General features: G+C 36.2%; 2 protein-coding genes and 1 long non-coding RNA gene across 3 annotated transcripts; 2 read left to right on the plus strand and 1 right to left on the minus strand.

Moving 5' to 3' along the window:
- The first annotated feature begins 1871 nt into the window (after nucleotides 1–1871).
- LOC147557083 (uncharacterized) lies at nucleotides 1872–4671 on the plus strand. Its single transcript, XR_015233845.1, has 2 exons — nucleotides 1872–2114; nucleotides 4384–4671. It is a non-coding gene; the product is annotated as an uncharacterized LOC147557083 (long non-coding RNA).
- Nucleotides 4672–5325: 654 nt separating this feature from the next.
- On the plus strand, nucleotides 5326–8967 carry LOC147557084 (rac-like GTP-binding protein RAC2). Its single transcript, XM_086658097.1, has 7 exons — nucleotides 5326–6254; nucleotides 6556–6643; nucleotides 7066–7175; nucleotides 7291–7354; nucleotides 8084–8148; nucleotides 8309–8374; nucleotides 8575–8967. Exons 1-7 carry the CDS (start codon nucleotides 6156–6158, stop codon nucleotides 8671–8673), a joined length of 591 nt encoding a protein of 196 aa, XP_086514223.1. The 5' UTR covers nucleotides 5326–6155; the 3' UTR covers nucleotides 8674–8967.
- Nucleotides 8968–15822: 6855 nt separating this feature from the next.
- On the minus strand, nucleotides 15823–20359 carry LOC147557085 (uncharacterized). Its single transcript, XM_086658102.1, has 8 exons — nucleotides 19989–20359; nucleotides 19167–19204; nucleotides 18279–18344; nucleotides 17678–17761; nucleotides 17281–17315; nucleotides 16969–17054; nucleotides 16163–16228; nucleotides 15823–16065 (listed from the first exon to the last, which is right to left on the minus strand). Exons 1-8 carry the CDS (start codon nucleotides 20053–20055, stop codon nucleotides 16031–16033), a joined length of 477 nt encoding a protein of 158 aa, XP_086514228.1. The 5' UTR covers nucleotides 20056–20359; the 3' UTR covers nucleotides 15823–16030.
- Between the last annotated feature and the right edge of the window lie 1297 nt (nucleotides 20360–21656).

Consider the following 21656-nt stretch of genomic DNA (forward strand, 5'->3'; position numbering starts at 1 on the left):
GAACTATGCATAGGAATTACCAAACTTTTAGATTTGATTGACAATTTTACTAGGCCATAAAATATTTTCTGCCTATATTTGTAATTTGACTCAAGCTCTCTTTTCACCCCAAAAATAAACTTGTACAGATCATGAGTATAGTGATTGAAAATTATGAACTTCGATGAAGACTTTCGAATAAAATTACTTGTCAATCCATGTGAAACAATTTGAGATTCGCAAAATTCTGAGAACAGATCTTCGTATGAAGGAACTTCAATTGGACTAATGTCTGACTTCCAAAGTTTTTCTCCTTCCTTTGATTCAGCTTCTTGAACAACGTCCTTTGTCTCAATTTCCTGAACAACGTCCGTTGTCTCAATTTCCTGAACAACTTCCTTTAACTCAATTTTCTTAACAACTCTCTTTGACTCAATTTCTGGAAGAACTTCTTTTAACTCAATTTCACGAACCAATTCTTTGGAAACAATTTCCTCATTGTGTAAATTGATATTAGGAGACTTATCCTTAAACACAATAACGTTGGATTTTGCTTCATGAATAATGTTGTTTGAATCGTCGATGGTGACAATTCGCGGTGGTTCAACATTCTTTAGCGGAGCTTCTTTTATCTTTTTTGTATTAAAACGAGGTTGTTCTTCTCTCCAAATTCCAAAGTTCCTATATTCTCGCCCCTGAGCTTCCATATTTAGTGCCAAGTTGTATGCCTCTTGAATAATCCATAAATTAACTAACTTCACCTTTTCTTCAAACCACATCTCAAGCTAAATTTTAATCCGTTCAGAAATCGATCTATTAGAACATTATTAGGTTTTATAATGTTTTCCATTCTGTTTCTTTGAGGCAATTGTGAGAACTCCTCGTAATATTCATCAACTGAACGCAACCCGTGTCTACAGTTCTGGTATATCCTGAACAACTATTGTTGATAATCGGGAGGTAAGAACCACTCCCTCAAGTTTTCTTTTATAGACGACCAATTTTGGATGGGTGCCTTTCCTTGTCTCATTCTTTGATGTTGTAATTGTCCCACCAATCTGCGGCGCCTCCTTTAAGTCTACAAGCAATAATTTTAACTATCTTCTCATTGAGAATATTAGTTGACATATTAACTTGTCGTTCAACCTTCTCTAGCCAATCCAAGAACTCTTTAATAGTTAAATATCCGTCGAAAATTGGTATCTCTTCGTTGATCTTATACTCATTATACTCTCTACGTGGGTGCACTTGAACTGAAAAACTGTTATCATGATAGTAATTCTCCATATTGACTGATTGATAACAAAATAGAGAATACTAATAATAATTTGATTTTTCTTTTTTTTTTAAAACCAACTTTAGGTGCATTTTTGGCAAATCCATCGATGTGTTCTAAAGTGATTTTCGCGTAGATGATATCGAACCAGGCAAATCCTCGCTCTTGATGCCAACTGACGCAGCGGAAAATTCCGAAAAGAATTAGAACTCCGTCTAAAACTTTTAAAACTCAGAAAAAGTCTTAGATCACCATCTTAAGACTTATGGAACCAAAACTAACAATATTAAACTAAAATACTAGAACTTTATTGATTAAACTGAATGAACAAAACAACTCCAAGATCCCCCTTTATATAGACTTAGGGTTTCCTTAACCTAATCAAACTTAAATAACAATTTCTAATAAATAAAATACTACTTTCGTTGTAACATCCCAAGATTTTAAGTTAGACGAGGGACCATTCTAAACCGAGGCCAAGTTAAAAACTGGTACTAAGTGTGCAATCCGGTCAGAGTCAGGGGGTATTTTGCAATTAGTACAAACCCAGGGACTAAAGTCAAAGTTCGTATGTTTTAGGGGAAAATCAGAATTGAGTTCTTCCTTCTTCTAACCGAGTTCAAGAGTGGCGTGGGGGTATCGTGGGAGAAGAAATTCGATCAAGAGAGGAAATTTGTAGAAATTCAAGAGGGGAATAGTTGCTTCATCGAATTTAATCTTCATGATGTGATCTAAGCATGGTTTTTGTGCAATTTTAGTAAGAGATTTTGTGTTTCTCTCTCTAAAACTCATTGGTTATGTGATTTGAGAGGAATTGATGGACGTTATGAACATGTAAATCAAAGGCAACTAAATCAAGGTAAAACTTGTAGTTTGATGATTTAATTGTGTTGTTCTAAATTTTAGGGTTTATGAGTTTGAAATTTAGGGGTTTTCTGATTTTAGGGTTTGAATGAGTGACAATTTCATGTAGTTTTAGCGTGATGCTTGATTTAAGAGATGGTGGAACCAAGAGGTGAAATAAGGTCGAAATTAATGAGTTCTATAGAACAGTGTACTGTTAGGGCTGTAGCATGATATGGATGGTTCAAAATCTTTTAGAGTCTTCTACAAACTTGTAGCTCGTCCCGAGCCGATTCCAGAATGGTATGGTAATAGTCGTTTCGAGTTCGGATGGAGGAGTTATGGCCGTTAGAGTTAGCAGCGCGCATTCGGGAATGACTGATGCACTGCTGCGTTTAGTTGGTTCGTTTCGAAGTTGTACACTGGGATTTGGCCTAGACCTTAAGTAATGAAATGTTAGTATTCGAATAATTGGGAAGTAAGTGAATTGGTATTTAAGAAATGTTAAAAGTTAATAGGGGTTAGACTATAGACCGAACAGCAATTTCAGAGGGCTGCACAATGCAGTCTGTTGTGATACGTTTCTGTGTTATTTGAGTATCCGGATGAAGTTTTAGATAAGAGATAAATCGTAGCTTAGGTTGTTAGCTTTCCGAAAAGGTATGGTACAAGGTATTTCGATCTCGGACGAGAGAGTTACGACTGTTATAGTGCGCAGCGCGCTGTTAGAAAAGAAAGATTTGCTGCTGTTTGTATTTTGCTATTTCGAGGACCGTACACTTTAAGTTTGACCGAGATACCAAGTAATGAAATGTTAGAAATTGAATTAGCTTTCCATCTATATATGGTATGACCGAAACCGATCAGAGTTAAAATGGGAATGAAGCTAAGACGTGATAGAGTCACTCGGGTTCTTCCGACGTTACTGCGAGTCAAGTCTTATTTGTATTTTTTTTTCTTATGGTTCTTTCGGAGTTATTTGTGTTATGTTAAGATTCTTCTCGAAGAATCTCAGGTTTATCTTTGTCTAGGGTGTCGGAAGGAAAGCCGAAATGAGTTGGGGGCGAGATGCTCGAAGCAAAGCGGATGAGGACGGAGTCCTGAATCGCTAGATAGGGGATACCTTTTGTTTTCTTTTATATTTTTGTCGAGATCCATGCTAGAAATAGGAGATATGCATGCATCACTATGTGTAGATGGTAGGTGATCATATATGCATGATTTATACGGTTGATTTAAATGAAGTTAACTATTGATTATGCCTATTTCAATATGTTTTACGATGAAGTTTGTATCGTTGATTGTGTTATCGATGGATTGTTTCGATGAGGTTTACTCGCAAAGGACTTTCAAACTAATAGTTTTGAACTGATTTGTAATAATCGATGTTTCGAAATCATAAATATTTTGTATGCTGTATGTGATTGATGAAGTGGACTGAGACGAGTTATGAGGGTCTTGGCAGTTGTAGTGCTCCACTCTCTGGCCAGGATTCTCGTTTAGGTTGGACTCTCGGGGATCAGGGATTTTCTACCCTTGACCGCTCGATTGGACTGTAAGCCTGTTTATTCTTACCCTCGGGGCTCAGGGGTTGTACACCTCTGACCGCCCGACTGGTTTGGTGATTCGGATCCCTCTGCACATTATGACATGACTCTTGGTTGCGCCACTTCTGTGTGTGATAAGATAAGTAATGTTTTAAAAAGCCTATCTCAGTCGAGGGCGTAACGGGCGAGTTCTGAATCTGCTGAAATTGTGGGTGAAGGATGTTTTCACAAGAAAAGAGTATTATTTCGGTTGTTGACACAATAAATTCTTTTCCAAAACCAGAACGGATAGTTGCATGCTAGGGTACCGATGAGAATATGCTTTTCGTCCCAACACGAATACTGGAGGGACGACCTGACTATTCGACTTCGGTAAAGCTAAAACGTATCTAGTTAAGCTAGGTGTATATATTTATCACGAGGTTAGCTTTTCAATGACTGTGGAGTCGCCTAGTGGGAGAAGGGCTTACCTACCTAGGGGTAAGCCACTTTCTCGAGAGAACTTGAGTACCTGGGTTAGTGCCGGTATGGGACGATACTAGCCCAAGTACTATAGAGTTCTCTGCGTAACTCTCTGTTGATTGAGGAGCATACCATGGGTGTTGTTGTATGTTAGAGTAGGATTGATATATATTTATACGTGTGCATGTTTTATGGCGAAAATGGTTTTATCGTAGTTTTATTTTGGGACTCCTCTACCAATTAACTCGTGTCGGTGAGTTACTGACCCCCTACCAGTGTGTTAGTATGCAGATTCCTAGTTAGAAGCATTTGCAGCGACAGGGTTAGCAGATGAATTGCAGGGGTTGTGGCGTGGTGCCACTTTGGTGTTATTTCCTTTCACTTCGGTTTTGATTTATCTTGGAAGTTATACTTTTATACACTGAACACCTTATAATGTAAATATATATGTATCACATAGGTTGTGCAGGGATGTAAGGTTGTGTGCAGGTTGAGTTAACCTAGTGTTGGTGGTTCAGCTTGGAACCAGAGTTTTTAGTTGAGTTATGTCTTATTTTTAGCTTCCATTACGTATGTGTATGCGAATGTATGGTTTGCATGACAGGTTACAGGTACGACCGGTTCGATTTACAGAGGAGGTGCTGTCGAATTTTCGGCTCGTCTGTGAATTGTCGGGGCGTGGTCATGCCTAGTTATGGGGCACGGGGCGTCACATTTGTAAACTTAATCAAATTCTAATAACAACTTCTAAATAAATAAAATACTAGAATCTAAAACCTATAAGGTTTCCTAAAAATATAAAACTGCTAAAAATAATAATTCTCAACGAACAAAAATATTATACTACTAAAATAACTAGATTTTAAGATATCCAAGATACTTGGAATATCTCATGAAAACCTCCCTGCATCAAAGACACTTTCAACAGAGTAGAAACAAGTGGAATTGTGATTGGAAGCGTGAGAAAGGCAAGTAGAGTTTCTGAATTACTTATCAAAAAAGATATAACATTAAAATAAGATTTATTCTTGTTTGTTTACCATGACCCTGGACAAGAATGGACATTTTCAACAAAAGAAATAAAAGATAAGAATAGACACGTTTTTGTCACAATACTTATGCGCAGATTTTTGTTCAATGCATCAAACACTAATAGAAAGTTTGCAACTAATTCAAGAGCCGACCCTCTCATCAAAAAAAAAAAAAATTCAAGAGCCGACCTTCAGTATCTATTTGGAAATCTTTCTTTTATTTCAGTTCCATACTATACAAAATTACTGACGAGTGCATATGAAATTTACAGAAAATTTGGCTTAAAATTTTTAACTTTTTTATAAGATAGATGGGTGGACAGGTGGTGTTGCTCACTCACCTTACGAGTAATAAGTAAAGGAAATTAAATTAGAAAATGAACATAACAAACTAACAGGGTTAGTTGCCCTATTTCTTTCACAAAAGAAAGGTAGCCAAGAAAGATTGTTCATAGATATTGAAAGAACATGTGGACCCTAAAAAGTCTAACCTAATTCATCTAAACACTCCAACCCCGCACATAAACAACTTAACTTTCTCATACATATGGTGACACCCACAAAAGCTCCTCTCTTTTTCTTTAGGTGATTAATTAAGCAACTCTTTCTTTCTCTTTTCCATCATTCCAACTCCTCCCTTCTCCCACACTTAACCAACTAACTCTCTCACCAAACCCAAAAACCTCTCTCTCTCTCCCTCTCTCTCTCTCTCCCTCTTTCTCTCTCTCTTAAAGAAACAGAAAGCCACAAGGCAATCATTGTAAAGCCAAATGGTTACAGTGGTAAAGTGGGTGTATAGGTTGATAAAAGCTACCCACCTTCCGCAATTCTTTTTTCAAAATTCAAACTCATTACCAAATCAATAACAGAATTTCTTTCTCTAACTTTACCTTTCTTCTTCATAGACCACTTTTTCTTTTTCAAGTAGTAGTACTTATTCTAATGGAACTAACATTTCATCCTTAAGTTGGGTAGTAACTAAATTAAGGGTTCAAGATTTAAGAAGAAGAAGGAAGAATGAGTACAGCTAGGTTCATTAAATGTGTGACAGTCGGAGATGGAGCTGTTGGGAAAACTTGTATGCTTATTTCCTACACAAGTAACACATTTCCTACGGTATGATCAGCTTTATATATATACTTCATCATAGATTCTTCGCAGTTTTTCTATATCAAAATTCAAAAGTGATTGTCTCCCCGGAAAAGTGGCCGAAATTCGGCTGACTAGCTAGACGGTTGGATTTCGCCCAATCAAGGGAGAAAGACAGTGGGACGAATCCAACCATTGGATTTAGGCCTAATATCGTCCCACTTTTCGGAGAGACAATCATTTTTGTGTATACATATGGAGAGAGATAGAGAGATATGATCGATTGTTATGATAAAATGGGTTGGTCTATTTCTTGTTTTGTGAACAGGATTATGTTCCAACTGTCTTCGACAATTTCAGTGCTAATGTTGTGGTAGATGGAAGTACTGTGAGTCTTGGATTATGGGATACTGCAGGTAATTCCCCACTTTTGTATCCAATGTCTAATTACAGACTAAGGTAGTGCAATTTTTTTTTTTTCGAAGTTAGGTCTAAAATCTATATCTAGGCGTGAATGGACTCGAGTCCGCTGTTATACCTTTTTTTTTAATGAATGATGCCTAATATCCGAGTCGTCTGAATGGTTGATTTGAGCTGATGCCAAGTCTATTTGAGTAGAATAAGTCACATTCGTACGAATTAGATTTAGATTTGAGTCATACAATAAGTTATGAGGCCTAACTCCGGTTTAGGAATTAGACCCACAACATGAAAACCAAATTTTGAAAATCAAATTTCATTGAAATTAAACAGATTTTGCATCTTTTTTTTATTCTATTTTGAGTATTGAATTGAAATTGGAGATGAAATAGGGGGTAAATTCTTAATATGTTAACAGGGCAAGAAGATTATAACAGGCTAAGGCCTCTAAGTTACAGAGGTGCTGATGTATTTTTATTGGCTTTCTCTCTCATCAGCAAAGCTAGTTATGAGAATATTTCAAAAAAGGTTATTTGTTTTCTTAACTTGTCTTTTTATTTCTTTATTCGTTTTTAATTTACTCAGCCGATAATGATCACCGGAATCTGACACATTTCTTCATTTCTTGACAATAATTTTACAGTGGATCTCTGAGCTTAGACACTATGCTCCAACTGTTCCAATTATACTAGTTGGGACTAAACTTGGTAAGATCAATTACTTCAAAATTAGGAGATAAGAGTTATGAAGTTAAGGGGGGGCCGGGGGCCCTTTCTTGTACCGACCCCGATAGGGGTACACCCCATGTACCATCCACACAACCATCTTGAATAAAACAAGGAGTAATTTTGTCTTTTCAAACATTTTCAAAGGGTTTGAAAAACGATGTACATGGGTGTACTCTTAACATGTTCCGCTTTGCAGAACCTCATAGGACACAGCCTATGTTAGTGGGATTGAAAAAGAGATAGAGACAAAGAGGGGTAAGGGGTTCTCTCTCGGTCTTGATCTCTCTCGCCCCTCTTCTCCTCTACTACGGGCGAAGTTCATGTTTTAGTCAAGAGGGTTGCAGATTTGGTAGAGCTTTGGAGTATATTTATTAAGATTTAGGAGTGTGTCCCTGAAGTACTTATGACAGCCTAGTTTAAAAGCGAAGTTCTGATTCGGCCCAAAAGTCCTTTCAGGATTTAGTTTTAGCACCTTTCTAGACTCGCCTAATGTCCTAATAGTCACGGGTATCTGTAACGTCTCGTTTCCAACCTCTAATTGGGCTTTTACTCAATTGCCTAATCATTCTGAAAGTATGCAGAATTGTAAAATGAATTTGTTGAAAATAGTAACATTTTCTGACGTCTCTGGTGGGAAGATATACATGTGGTCTCTTAACTAAAGTGACCTTCATGCATTGTAATATGATTTTATCGTTTTGGTTACAGACTTGAGAGAAGACAAGCAGTTTCTGATTGATCATCCTGGCGCGACACCAATAACAACTACTCAAGTAAGTAAACAACTACTTATGACAATCAAATCTTCATTCGAAGAATCGAAGTTCCTCAGTATGTCATGTTGTCATGAATCCGGTTTCACACGATCTTAATTGATTTGATCAAGGGAGGGTTTGTTTATTAATTTAGGTTTTTTGTTAAACATTTTATCAGGGTGAAAATCTAAAAAAGGCTATAGGTGCAGCCGTTTATCTCGAATGTAGCTCCAAAACTCAACAGGTAAGAATATCAATAGACCAAAGATACTCATCGTCATGTATATTTCTTCTTACACTTCTTTAACATCATTCAATGAGAAAAGGTGGACCTAGTACAATTTTAAGACTAGATTGGTATAAGGACTGGTAGTGGTAATGGTTTATGACTTAAGCTCACTGGGGACTTTGTTTTCTTAATCCTATTTGTATTGCTTGTTACAGAATGTGAAAACCGTATTCGATGCTGCCATCAAAGTTGTTCTGCGACCTCCAAAACCGAAAAAACGACCAAGGAAGCCAAGAACATGTGCATTTCTCTAAATCAAAATAGGATGTTTTTAGATATCGCTGTAGTGGGAGTACTTCGTCACACTATTTCACACATGGTGATATGATCATTCATTATCTTTATTTTACTAAGTCTGTGAATTTTTAAATTTCAAAAATCGTAAAAGTAGACGCTAAAATTGCTCTATATTAACTAGTGTGTAAAACTATTATTTTCTAATTTCGACAGTCGCTTAACGTATTACACTGTAATTGTTAATTCCTTTCCCTTCCTACCATTGTCACTGAAGTTTGATCTGAAATATTAATATGATGCAAAATTTACTATATTGTTTATAGATTCATGGTTGTAGCTTTCAATCCATTTCTTTTTTACTTTTTGAGCTAATGGATAATGCTTTTGATACTTTTGATTTCTTGAACTACTCTAAGTGAAGGAGTATTTGTCATTTTTACGTATTTGAATTAGATTTATGTGTATTTTATTTTATATTTTTAATACGCGCTAACATGTTCGTATCTCTTTTTTTTATTTGAATTTGTTACGGGGTGAAGGGCAACCCTTTACAATTAGAAAGAAATTAAAAAGTTAAAAACTTAATAGTAACTATAAAAATCAAATAATCTTCTAAAAAACTAAGCATATCGAACTCTAATTACACCTCATTGATCATCATTTACTATCTTCTTTAAATCATCTGGTATTTCACTCGGCTCCATCTCAAGGGTTCCCACACAAACTTTCTAGGTTTTAGTGTATAGTATTTTATTTTATTAGATCTTGTTCCTTCTAGGTTTATTAAGTTTACGATAAGATCTCATTTTGGTAGCTTTGTCAAGCGACTATATTACAAATAACTTCTTTTTTTTTTTTTTGTTGAAATACAAATAACTTCTTTGAGAGCTTCAACAGCCATATACTAGCAATGAGAGAAAGCACTATGTAAGATAGTGGAAATGTATTATCTTCTGGTGTAGCAATGTATAATTGTTGCACCAAAATTGGAGTCTTCTTCTGCTGCACCACATGTTGAGCCATTGTTAGAGTATAAAGATCGAGATGAATCGAGATCCGTAGATATCCGTATCAACCGTCCAAGATATATGAAGATATTATTTATACTTATCCTAGATAGAGTCCTAGGAAAATAAGATACCGGAATCACTCTATAAATAGAAGTGACCTCTATGTATTTTACATTGAGTTGAGTTGCATTGAGTCTTCGAGTCTGTAACCAATCAATCCCACGATTGTGGAGATAATATAAATCAGCCATGAATGGTTTTCTCCGTAGATGTAGGTCGTGATCCTCCGACCGAACCACGTAAACCATTGTGTTCTTTATTTTAGTTTGTGTTGTTCTATTCATCGAGGTTTTACCTTTTCACATGGTATCAAGAGCAGGTTAATCAATCCTGATTAAACTTACGCAAATTCTCGATTTTTTTTATCGATTAAATTATCCTGAGCAGGTTCAGCAATACTGTTTCATAAAAAAAAAAAAAAAAAAAATTTAGCTTCCGCTATTTTCGACGATTGTCTTGCGTCGTGATTCTACCTTTCAATCACTTTGTCGATTTGTTAGACTCTTCTTCAATTTGTAATCGTTGTGATTAGATAATCGATAAATCACCTTATCAAATTTTTAATTTTTCCAAGGTTATCTTGTGTTTTTCAATCATCTTCTTATGGATTTTCAAGAAGAAATTATATCCAAGATTATCTTATGTTTTCCATTGATCTTCGTTATTCACTTGGGTATTAAATCTACAAGATATCACGCCCACATGCCCATGTCACTAAGGGTGGAGATTTGTTCACAGTAACATGCTCTAATGGGTTCCTCCTTGCCTATTATTGCTTTATGTCGATTTAATATCCATGAGACAATCTTCTTTGAAGTGACCATACTCCAGTAAGGTACCTGCCTCACCCCACTTCATGCCTTTCAAAAGCATTCAAGAACAGAGACCTAAAAAGATGGCTAATGACCCCAATGTATCATGTGGCTTATGGCTTCATACCCATCGTTCTAATGAGATTAGACCGTATTCGGTCTCAAACCACACAGTTTCAGTTATGAGCAATCTTTTCTTTTCAAAAGTCAAGTCTTCTTTGGTGGACATCCCTTTGCAGGTAGTAATGTGAGGCAACACCCACTATTTCTTATTCTTCCTCGCGACATAAACCCTAGGGTCTGGTTTATTGAATTTTCGACGAGTTTTACTCACCAATCCATTGCTTTCATCGATTTGGACGTCACTCTACTGACCACCAACAATTTCCTTGTTCGATTTGGTGACGAATCCATTGTGATAACTTCCGATCACTCTCTCTCTCTACAAACGGATCACCGCCGGTTGATCTTGGCCGAGTCCGATTCATATGGTCCATACAAATCATTGTTTATGAGTCTAATACACATTACATGTGATTTCTATTATTTGACATTAACCCTAAATCGAGTTTGAGAAATCCTGATTTCGGGAATTTGTCACAGTCGTTTGCCGCAGTTCTTTACTGTTGGAAATTTTCTTTTGCGACGGATTTCTTCTGTCCCTTATATCCATCTATTTCTAGTTGTGACATAATTTTTCTGTCACCTTTCTCTTCCTTTTGTGACACTACGTCTTCATCATCCTTTTCATGGATCCTCGAGATGAATCTATTATGTCCACCGTTACCTCTCTTCCATCATCAACTGCATATGATATCGTTTCCTCCTTAGTTTGTTGATAAATTTGAAGTTGACCTCCCTCTCACCAAATTTTGTTTGACCTCGAGAAAAAAAAAAAAAAACAAAGAAGAAAATAATGAGATTCAAGCTTACGATAGACAAAAATATTATATCAAGTTTATGTGCGATTACAAGTTCAAGTTGCAGACAAAGAATTCAACACCGTTGGGCAATTGTTCGACATTAAACAACAATTAAAATTCAAGTTCAAGTTTGAATCCGATCGTATGCGAGCAACATCCATCTTTTTCAAGTTCAATTTTCAAGTTGGAAACTTCACAAGTTCCGCTTCCAACTTGAGGGGGAGTGTTAAGAGTATAAAGATCGAGATGAATCGAGATCCGTAGATATCCGTATCAACCGTCCAAGATATATGAAGATATTATTTATACTTATCCTAGATAGAGTCCTAGGAAAATAAGATACCGGAATCACTCTATAAATAGAAGTGACCTCTATGTATTTTACATTGAGTTGAGTTGCATTGAGTCTTCGAGTCTGTAACCAATCAATCCCACGATTGTGGAGATAATATAAATCAGCCATGAATGGCTTTCTCCGTGGATGTAGGTCGTGATCCTCCGACCGAACCACGTAAACCATTGTGTTCTTTATTTTAGTTTGTGTTGTTCTATTCATCGAGGTTTTACCTTTTCACAGCCATCAACAGCAACCAGTGTACCATCTACTAGTGCAGGTAGAAGGCGGAGAGGGCTTTGAGACAGGGTGCATGAAGGGGAGGTGGAAGAAAGAGGTGTGGGGGCATGTCCCGGATTGCAACAAACTTAACAACCGCAACAACAACAAAGTCAAAAACAACAACAAAATCAACAACCAACAAAATCAACAACAACAACAACAACAACAACAACAACATAGCGAGCATACTCAACAATCGATCATATCTCATCCATTCAGCAATCACAGGTGCGATCGAGTTAACAACAACCTCAATTGTTTAAGAGGCCAAGATTGGTTGTTCCTGGGAGGTCTGAGACGCAACCAATCTTCACAAAACGAAGGGGTCGCGGAGGAAGATGTACTACATACTAAAATTTAATCCAATACCCTAGCAGTTTATGATGGTCTTCTTTCCTTATCTTTTTATTAAATATTTTCTACATGTACGCCCTTGATATTTTTGATGTTATGTTAGATGTTTTGTTGATGATGTTTTGGACATGTGTTGTAACAACATTTTGGGCTATGCTTTTTGTGTTTTAGGCATGTTTTTTTATGCTTTAGACATGTTTTAGGTGTTCAGTTTTTTTTTTTGTTAAGATTTTTAGGTGTTCAGTTGTGTATATATGTTTGATTTGATGATATACCTAGTCTCAATCACCTTTCCCATTTGGTCCCTCTTTAGTATAGTCCGCATGACTTATTTTTCCCATTTGGACCCTTAAGTTAAATCAAACTTGGTCTTCTCTTCCCATCTGCCCACTAGGTTACATCATACATCAGTTGGGTCATCAGTGGATCATCCTATTTGACCCCCTAAGTTACATCAAACTTTTTTTGGGTTCCGTTGGGTTTCGGAAGTCACATGAGTGTGAGTTAGTTACTTTTCCCATTTAGCCCATTCGTTACATCACATTTATGTTATGGGTCTTCTCATTTGGTCCACTAAGTTACAACAAACTTATGTTATGAGTTTTCCCGTTTGGTCCCTAAGTGACATCAAACTGAAATTGCACGTGTTTCAGCCTTTTCAATCCACCCTGAAAGCAATTACCATACGAAAAGAACTTCCGCTCATAATTTTTGTGTTAAAAAAGAAGTTTGAATCACCATCTTACCTGTGCAATGTGGTATCAGACAAGGAGTATGGGAACCATGGACACTCCTCGGCCCAATGATCAAGAAGACCACAACATAAGCAAGGTTTGGGCAACACATTTTAAGTACTTGATCTATTTGCTGAAGCCTATGGATACTTTGAGACACTTGATTCGTGTTTGACTTCGTCGTTTGCTTATCAAGCCTTTGGAAGCTAGGGCATGCACTTAACTGGCATACATTTAATGCCTAGATATTTGGACACTTCACTCACCCTCTTTGTTCCTTGAGCCAAACATACATTTAATGCCTATACATTTTGGAACTTTGGATGGAATTTAAATATGTGGAAATCCAACCCATAAGGTGATTTTTCATAACGATTTGACAAATCTACAGAGAGAACTTAGAGAAGTGAAAAGGGGGGAAAAAGGAAGAAACATAAAGAACCATTTCAAGAACTCCCACTTACCAGCATTGGTTGTTTTTCATCACCACACCACAGATGTCTTCATTTCTTGCTCTTCTCATGGAAATGAAGGAATACCTAACCATTGGGTGTTTAGTAAGACCAACGCTTTGGGGAAATATTCCGAGGTCCAAATTTTTTGTCAAAATGGGTAAATTTTAGTTGACCAATTTATTTTCTAATTGTAATGGGGAAATTCTGAGTGAAATTTTTGGTTTTCTCTTTATGTTTCCCCCAACTCCATCACTATTTTTTCTCCTTTTCGGTAATTGTTCCCACAATTCCACCATTGGTGACAACCTTTCAATTTTTTCAAAACCAAATGTTGTCACACATATCTTGTTTTTCTTCCAAACCACAACGACATACAACAAATTGGCAGGGGAAAAAGAAAACTTTCTTTCAAGTTTTAAGGTTTAGGTTTTATTTTCACTATTGGAAACGAACAAGGTATAAGCTCCTTATTCTCTTTCTAGCTCCAAAACTTTATTTCATGTTTTGTGTTTTCATTATTTTTCTTTTGAGAAATCGACTACGGTCTAAGTTAGTCGTTACGGGGCATTGATACATCATGAAGATGTGATAAGCACGATAACCGCCTAAGCTAAACTAATAATGAAAGAGGTCTAAAGCCCAACAACATGAAAGAGGTCTAAAGCCCAACAACATGAAAGAGGTCTAAAGCTCGACAAACTTATTACATTATTATACCTTTAATAATCCAAATTCAATAACCATAGATTCAACCTCCTCTGGGAATCGAATCTGGGACTCCAGAGTTTTGGAGTTTCTATCAACACTATTAACCACTTGGACAACCAAGTATTGACTTGTTTTCATTATTATCATCACCAACTTCATCATGAGTAGTCATAAACGAAATCTAGGCAGAAGGTTTAGAGTTTGAAGACCTTATGTATCAGATAATGTGGAACAATTGTTGGGGTATTAGAAAAACAGAGTTCATTCGCTAGGTGATAGAAGTGGTTTTTCATGTTTGATTTGACAACACAAACAGAGATGGGCGCAGTAATGAAAATAGAAACCCTAGGTTCCAGATGGGGTTTCATTTCTCTCGGACACGGCATCCAAGTTTGGTTTGAATGTGCATCTTGTCCCTTAGCCAGATTAGAGAGAGACGATTCATCTTGTCCCTTAGCCAAACTAGAGAGAGATGATTAAGGAGAGAAAGGGAGAGGAGAGCGAAGGAGCGAAAAGATGGATAAATGGAGGTAGAAGTGGTGGAAGGAGAGAAAAAGAAAAAAGAGAGGAAAATGATGGTGGTGGTGATCGGAGTTTGTAATATGAAACGAGGAGGATGATGTGTGTTTCCTGGAAAAATTATAAAAATTCACAATTTCCTTTAAATTTTGTACCCCGAATTTTTTTCTAATTTCTTCACAACGCCCGCCTGAAGAAGAAGGTAAATTAACTTAGGGAAATAGGGGTAAATTTGGACTGATTTTAAAATCAATTAGAATTGACAAACTTGAGGAAAAGTAAATCTAGATTGTTCCAAATCTTCCAAATGATTCGAAATTTTTTGTAGCGACAGCTAGCTGGAAAGAGAGCCTGACAACTAGCCAACAACATCTAAGACGTTAACAAACTATGGATAGAAAAGAAGAAATAAAGATCATATGGGCATTTTCAATAAACTAGAAACAGGCACGGAACCATTCATAAACGGGGATAATAACCCAAAGAGTTATAAGGACTCCAAAATCACCTCGATACTTTCCCTTTCTCTTTTATGTATAGTTTCCATCTCCATTCTAACTTTAGTGTTCGTGTCTTATTGATGAACAAACATAAATTGCATAAGATATGCACAAGTTTTGTTCACCCAAAGATCAAATCAAATTTAAGGCTTAACTAAACACCTATACTAGTTATGGAATAAATATCTCTCATTAGTCTGGTTGGAAAAGAAACTTATCTTCATTCTTCAATGATACCAATAAACAGAACAGATTTTGAACCCGTGACCCTAATGCCCGACGAACTTCACTCAGGGGCCTTAATAACTTTCATATTTCGAACTCCATCTAAAATTGTACCACTTGAGGCAGTCTGTGGCATCCCCAGCTGTGTATAACTTTTCAGGCATGTAACTACCATAGTAGGTGGGAGAGTGACAGTAACTCCGAAAACAAAAGCAAAACAATACCAAGGATACGCACAATCAACAGGATATAGTCTCATGATAATTCAATTTACTTCCAGACATTATCTTAGTAATAACAGTTTCATATATGTGATTGGTGAATAGAGTGTCCACATTGAAATTAATTTAGTAGTTAAAACCAGGCATGGAATAGGATATATTTCTATTAATTTCTTTTTTTACTAGTAGAGAGAGAATAACCGATTTGACCCGTGCCTTTGTTGAACCATCGAGGTTTTACTTGCGAGCTTCAACCTTCTTCTGTTCTTTCGCTGGAGAAATTGATATACTTCTATCAGTTTCAAGGGAGAAGAGTAGAAAGGAAGAAGAATAAAATAACACATTAAGTGGAGGAATGGGATTAGATACCAGCTTTCTCTTCTTCTCGCTTCTTTGCAGCCTCTGCTCGTTGTTGTCGTATTAGAGACAAACGGTCTGCATGAACAATTATATGAACATCAAAGCATGACACACGAGGTCATTGATCAAATACAGAAGAAACAAGTCAACAATATATGAACATCAAAGCAGGACCAAGTTTACATGCGAAAGCAGAAGATTCCTCAAGAGATCGATAAACATCCAACTTGATTATTCCATGTTCGATTCTAAGAAGTACGACTCGGCCGAGTCAGCCGAGTCCCACCGAGTTCCCGAGTCTAGGGTTAGCCCCTTTAAAAACTTGTCTTTCTCTTTATTTTTTAAGTCTGATTTGTATGAACTCTTTTCCTTATATGATATTTCCTAGTTCCTATCTAACTAGAAAGAATAACTAAGAAGACAAACATATTTATTACAGCTTACCCATTATAGCAAATGAATGAAACTGATCTGAAGGTCAAATTTATACACAAAATAAACAATATAGATTAAAGAGCAACTGGTCCTAAACAAAACTAGTAAACTATCAGAATCACTTCACGAGTTAGGTTCCTCAAATACAATAGATATCTTTTTCATATTTCAACTCTTCCAAAGATTTGCAGTCATTATCAGTATATATTGTCGTTTATAAAAGACCCCAAGTAAAGGAACATATACATGAAAAAAAATATTACGTAGACATATGGTTGATTCATGCATCTGCTGCAAATAGTGTAAATTTGTAAACCAGGGCTCGAAATTATTTCGACAAGCTTACCACAACAATTATCAAAGAGAAAATAAAAACTTACCCAAATCTTTTCTTGCTTGTTCCGTTTTTCCCTGTTCCTGCAGCTTCATGTATCGCTCATGAGCTCTCTGCTTTTCTATCTCCTCTCTGCAAACAAATTTTATGGATATATGGAAGATGTGAGTAGAGGATAGGAATATTTCATCTTAGTAAACCAAAACTCCATTAAGTGTAAAATACTTGATGAAGGTAAACTTCTTAGTATGCACAATGCACTAGGTAAGGAAAGGTATGGACTTCAGTTTGATAGGTGAAATGAGTCCCATTAACTAGACAGGCATCAAAAGAGGCAACATAACAGGAGCTCACAGACCTTTCACGCCTTGAGAGCTCAGTCGTCTTCTCTGTCTGCAAAAAAGAATTAGGTAAGTTTCGACCTAAATAGAAAAACAAATAAGAGTTTATGTTAAAATTACACAACAATCTGCTCCTGAAACAGCAGGAGAGTGAAATAAATTGGTCAGGGAAACTTTTTCTCTTTTAGGTCAAGGGAAATTTAATTACCTCAATGCTATCACAAAGTTTAAAGGTACAGTTGAGAAAATAAAATTAACTCCTAAAGCATGTATCTTTTTCATGGAGAACTCAAATCGAAGAGATAATTAAGGTTCTTATTGTAAGTTGAGAAAATTCAAGCCTCCAAGGCTCCAACTACCAGTTAACAATAACTTACATTAAGATCATATAAGAGGAAGATGGTGCAAACTTACATCAACATCTCTTGCTTTCACGTTCTTTTGTTTTACCAGATTGGGATTCTGAACCTCAATAACACCCTGGGTGCCTTTCGGCTTCTGCACAGAAAAGTAATCAATATAGCACTAGATATATAAAGACATTTGTCTAAACAAAATATTATATATATCAGCAGTTTGTAGATAGTATGTACAACAATGTTAATATAAAGGTAACTCCTGCCTAAAACATCTCCCATATTTCTCAATCATTACTTATGACACATGAACTATACAATGTTGTAGTAACTGTCATACACCGTCCAGTTATTGGCATATCAAGTCCATGCTGATACTCCTCCATTTGAATGAAAGTCGACCAAAATTCTAACTCTATCTCTATCACAACTCTACATTTAACTTACTTTTGGGCTATAGAGAGTTTAGGCAGTATGTGCGAGTTAGAGACTTGAGAGAGTATTGGTGGGACAAAGGTAAACTAGTCCTATTGGATTCTTGATCCAAAATACGGAAAAAAGCGTTCAAGTATGGAGCCACAATTAGAAAAAAATACAAATAAATATATAAATAACTATGATGAAACAAGAAATAGTAATACGACTATATAAGTACTGACCTCAGTTTCTTCTTCAGACTCCTCAGATTCTGATTCCCAATCTTCTTCTACCTCTTCAGCTTCCTCCTAATAGTACCAAATAGGTTGATTTCGTAATATTCAATCAGATAGAACAAAAGGAGAAAATAACACCAGTTTGACAGAAGCACAAGAAACTCAGAGTCCACTATAACTCTATGACAAATGTTACTAGGATGTAACCCAAACTTTCAAAGTTCTTTAATTTTCTTCAAATCACGATATGTAAATAGAAATATCTAAAAATGGGCCAGACTACAGACATATACTGAAATAAACAAGAGAAACCCTTCACATAGATGGCCTCATAATTAAAGAATACCACAATAGCAACCAATATCATCTTAAAGGATTTAAATTGCGTTTAACAAGTTTGTTCATTAAGATTAAGCCCTATATAGGTGACGATAGTAATCCAAAGCACATATCTTCCAATATTATAAACTAGAAGTTTCCAAATACAGGAAGTTAGACCCCTAAGAGGCTAAGTACTATAGTTGTTACACCTAACTTATTAAAGCAAAATAAAAAATTTGGTCTTAACGCAACAAGGCAGGAACTATAGATAGCTTCACAAAAAGATATTTCAGTAGATGGAATTGGAACAAGTAGAATAAATAAATAAGGTAGCAAATGATGATTTTGTTATCACTAACTACAAGTATGACTATGCTCGGGCTCCGGTACCACTATTGATATAATACCATGTAGTATTTATACATAGAAACTAAAGGTAACTGTTGGAAAATGAGTATTTTACAATGCCAAATGGTAACTTATTAGCATAGTTGATGGTATGATTCACAATAAGTTCAAATCAAATAACTAAATAGATACTTCTACACGTATAAGGGAAACACAGTAACATACTTGTCTGAAAGTACGAGGGCGAGCAGAAGTCCCAGCAGCTGCAAAGTTCAAAGCAGCAAACAGGGTTTAGTTGTGTGATGATCTACATCAATAGCGTTTTCAACACAAATATAATGAATATCTACAAAAAGACAACGGAAATACATGCAGACGTGTCAAGGAGACTAGACCAGGATTGACTCAGCTTGCCGACCATGAGTCATGGTAAGGAAAGTGGCTATCGAGCCCATTCACCACAAACAATAGAGCAAGCGCGAGCTGACATCATCCTCCAGCTTATCTAAAAACAAACATATCTGCTCGTTCCATGTCCTCGCTACGAACATCCACTTATCTCTTGGCCTTTTTCATACCTATTAAAGCCTTAAACTCGCATAAAAGTTTTTTTCCTCATTAATCCCTCAAATTAGTCTGCCCTTTCTATATTTTTTACCCCAGATGATCAACTAATAGCTAAACCTAATCAATTTCACCTTTTAAATCAAAATTTATATTCTCTCGAGCTCTAAATCAACAAGCACCACTTATTATTTACACAAGTCTGTCTCCAAAACTATTTTACTTCATTTCAATAATCATCAAACCAAAATTTTCGATTTGAATAAATTTCTCAGACCTCCTGAATAAATTAGAAATAACTTTCCCAAACAATTAAATTGGGGATTGTCATTATAACTTATATTAAACTTACAAATTTCACAAATCTTATCTAAACTATTTGATATCAACACAGGAAAATAATAACAGATCTAAAAGAAAGTCCAGAAAAGGGTAATAGAATCTGATTAATCTAGAGAGAGAAAGAGCATAATTAGTGTTTACCCATCTCTTCTGGAGTGGAGAAGTGTCTCCGTCCGGTAGGTTTTCCCTTAAACTTTCCTCTTCCCATCTCTTACTTCGGAACTTGAGATGAAAATGATGATGATGATTTGAAGCCAAAATCTGAATTTCTCTCTCTCGCTCGCTCTTTCTCTTCCTCTCCCTCTCTCTCTCTCTAGGTTTTAATGGATATTTTCCCTTTCTCTAATTCGGATTCCAAAAACCCTATTCCTTTTTTCTCTCTATCGTCCCTTTTCAGAAAGTTGAAAAGATATACGAGAAGTTATAAATCCGACGGCTGAGAAAGGTCCACCGCGACTAAAGTGAGATATTCGACGCATTGTTATCAGGAAAGTAAGATTCTGCAGCGTGATAAAAGGCACCCTATAAGTGATAAAAGGCACTCCTATAAGTGTTAAAAGGCGTATCCTTTCCCTAGATTTTTTTTTTTTGATGACGGATACTTGCATTAATGAAAACGTCACTTACACGAAAGCTAAATAAAAGCGGAAATAAAAGAGGGTATTACATTCCAAATTTTCTTTTGACTATATTTACGACCCCGTTTAGCGAGCGCGTCCGATTGAGTATTGCATTCTCTCGGAACATAGGTGAAGATAAGCCCTGTGAATTTAGCCTTGAGTTCCATAATCTGTTGTATGATTCTTTTGGATTGCCAGTGAAGTCCTACACTTTTGCCGTTGATGAAAAGGATTAAGGCTTGATTGTCGCTTTCTAGATGAACATGAGAGATTTGTAATTGGATTGCCCATAAATTAAAGGCTGGATAGTATAGCAATACTTTCGCATTCTTCCGCATTCTGAGATCTCACTGAATCCGCAGCAGCTATGATGTAGTTTGCCTCTGCATCTCGGATAATACAACCAATACCAGCTGGTTCGTTGATGTTAGTAAAAGAGGCGTCGACGTTGATCTTCAAATATGGTGTCGATGGATGTCTCCATGTTTGATCATTATTTGTTTACCTGCATTTATTCTTAGTAATGGACTCAATCTTAAGTGAAGTAGTCGAGGTATTGTTTATCCTCTCTATCATTTGCAAAGGGTTTTGCTTAGTCGTAGAAAAACAATTTTCACATCGCGCTTTCCAAATAAACCAAAGGATTTTGGCGTACATGTTAGTAATTTCTCCATCTAGAGTTTTCCATTGTTGGATCCAGTGTATTATGGTCGTAATGTCTTGAGAGAGACGTCATTCAAAAAATGTCTTGAGAGAGACGCATTTAACACAATAGGATTGCAACAGCCCCAAAATTTAAGTGGGATGGAAATCAAATTCTTTTCAGAATCCCTTACTTTTTAAAAAGAGGGAGGCGTCTCATTTCTTCTTTTTGTCTTTCTCAATCAGCCGTGAGTGATAGACAGGGGGAGATATTGGGTTTTCTAGAGAGTGAAAGTTAAGAAGAAGATGATGAAGAAGAAGGGTCGAAACTGAATAATTTTTCTTCGTTGTTCTTCGCATTGGATTCACTTTGCTTTGAATCCGATGTAGGTTTCTTTTTTTTTTATGACTTGAATAACCATTTTCCTAGAGAAATCAAATAATTAGAGAATACAATAAAACCCTAGATTTAATATGATTCAATTGTAAATCAAGGATCATGAAACAAGTACACGTTAGGATGTAGTAGATTAATCACTTCTATAAA

Source organism: Eschscholzia californica, unplaced genomic scaffold (genome assembly GCF_041429995.1).
Source record: "Eschscholzia californica isolate CP2 unplaced genomic scaffold, dmEscCali1.0.p SCAF_2, whole genome shotgun sequence".
NCBI classification, from domain to species: Eukaryota; Viridiplantae; Streptophyta; class Magnoliopsida; order Ranunculales; family Papaveraceae; genus Eschscholzia; species Eschscholzia californica.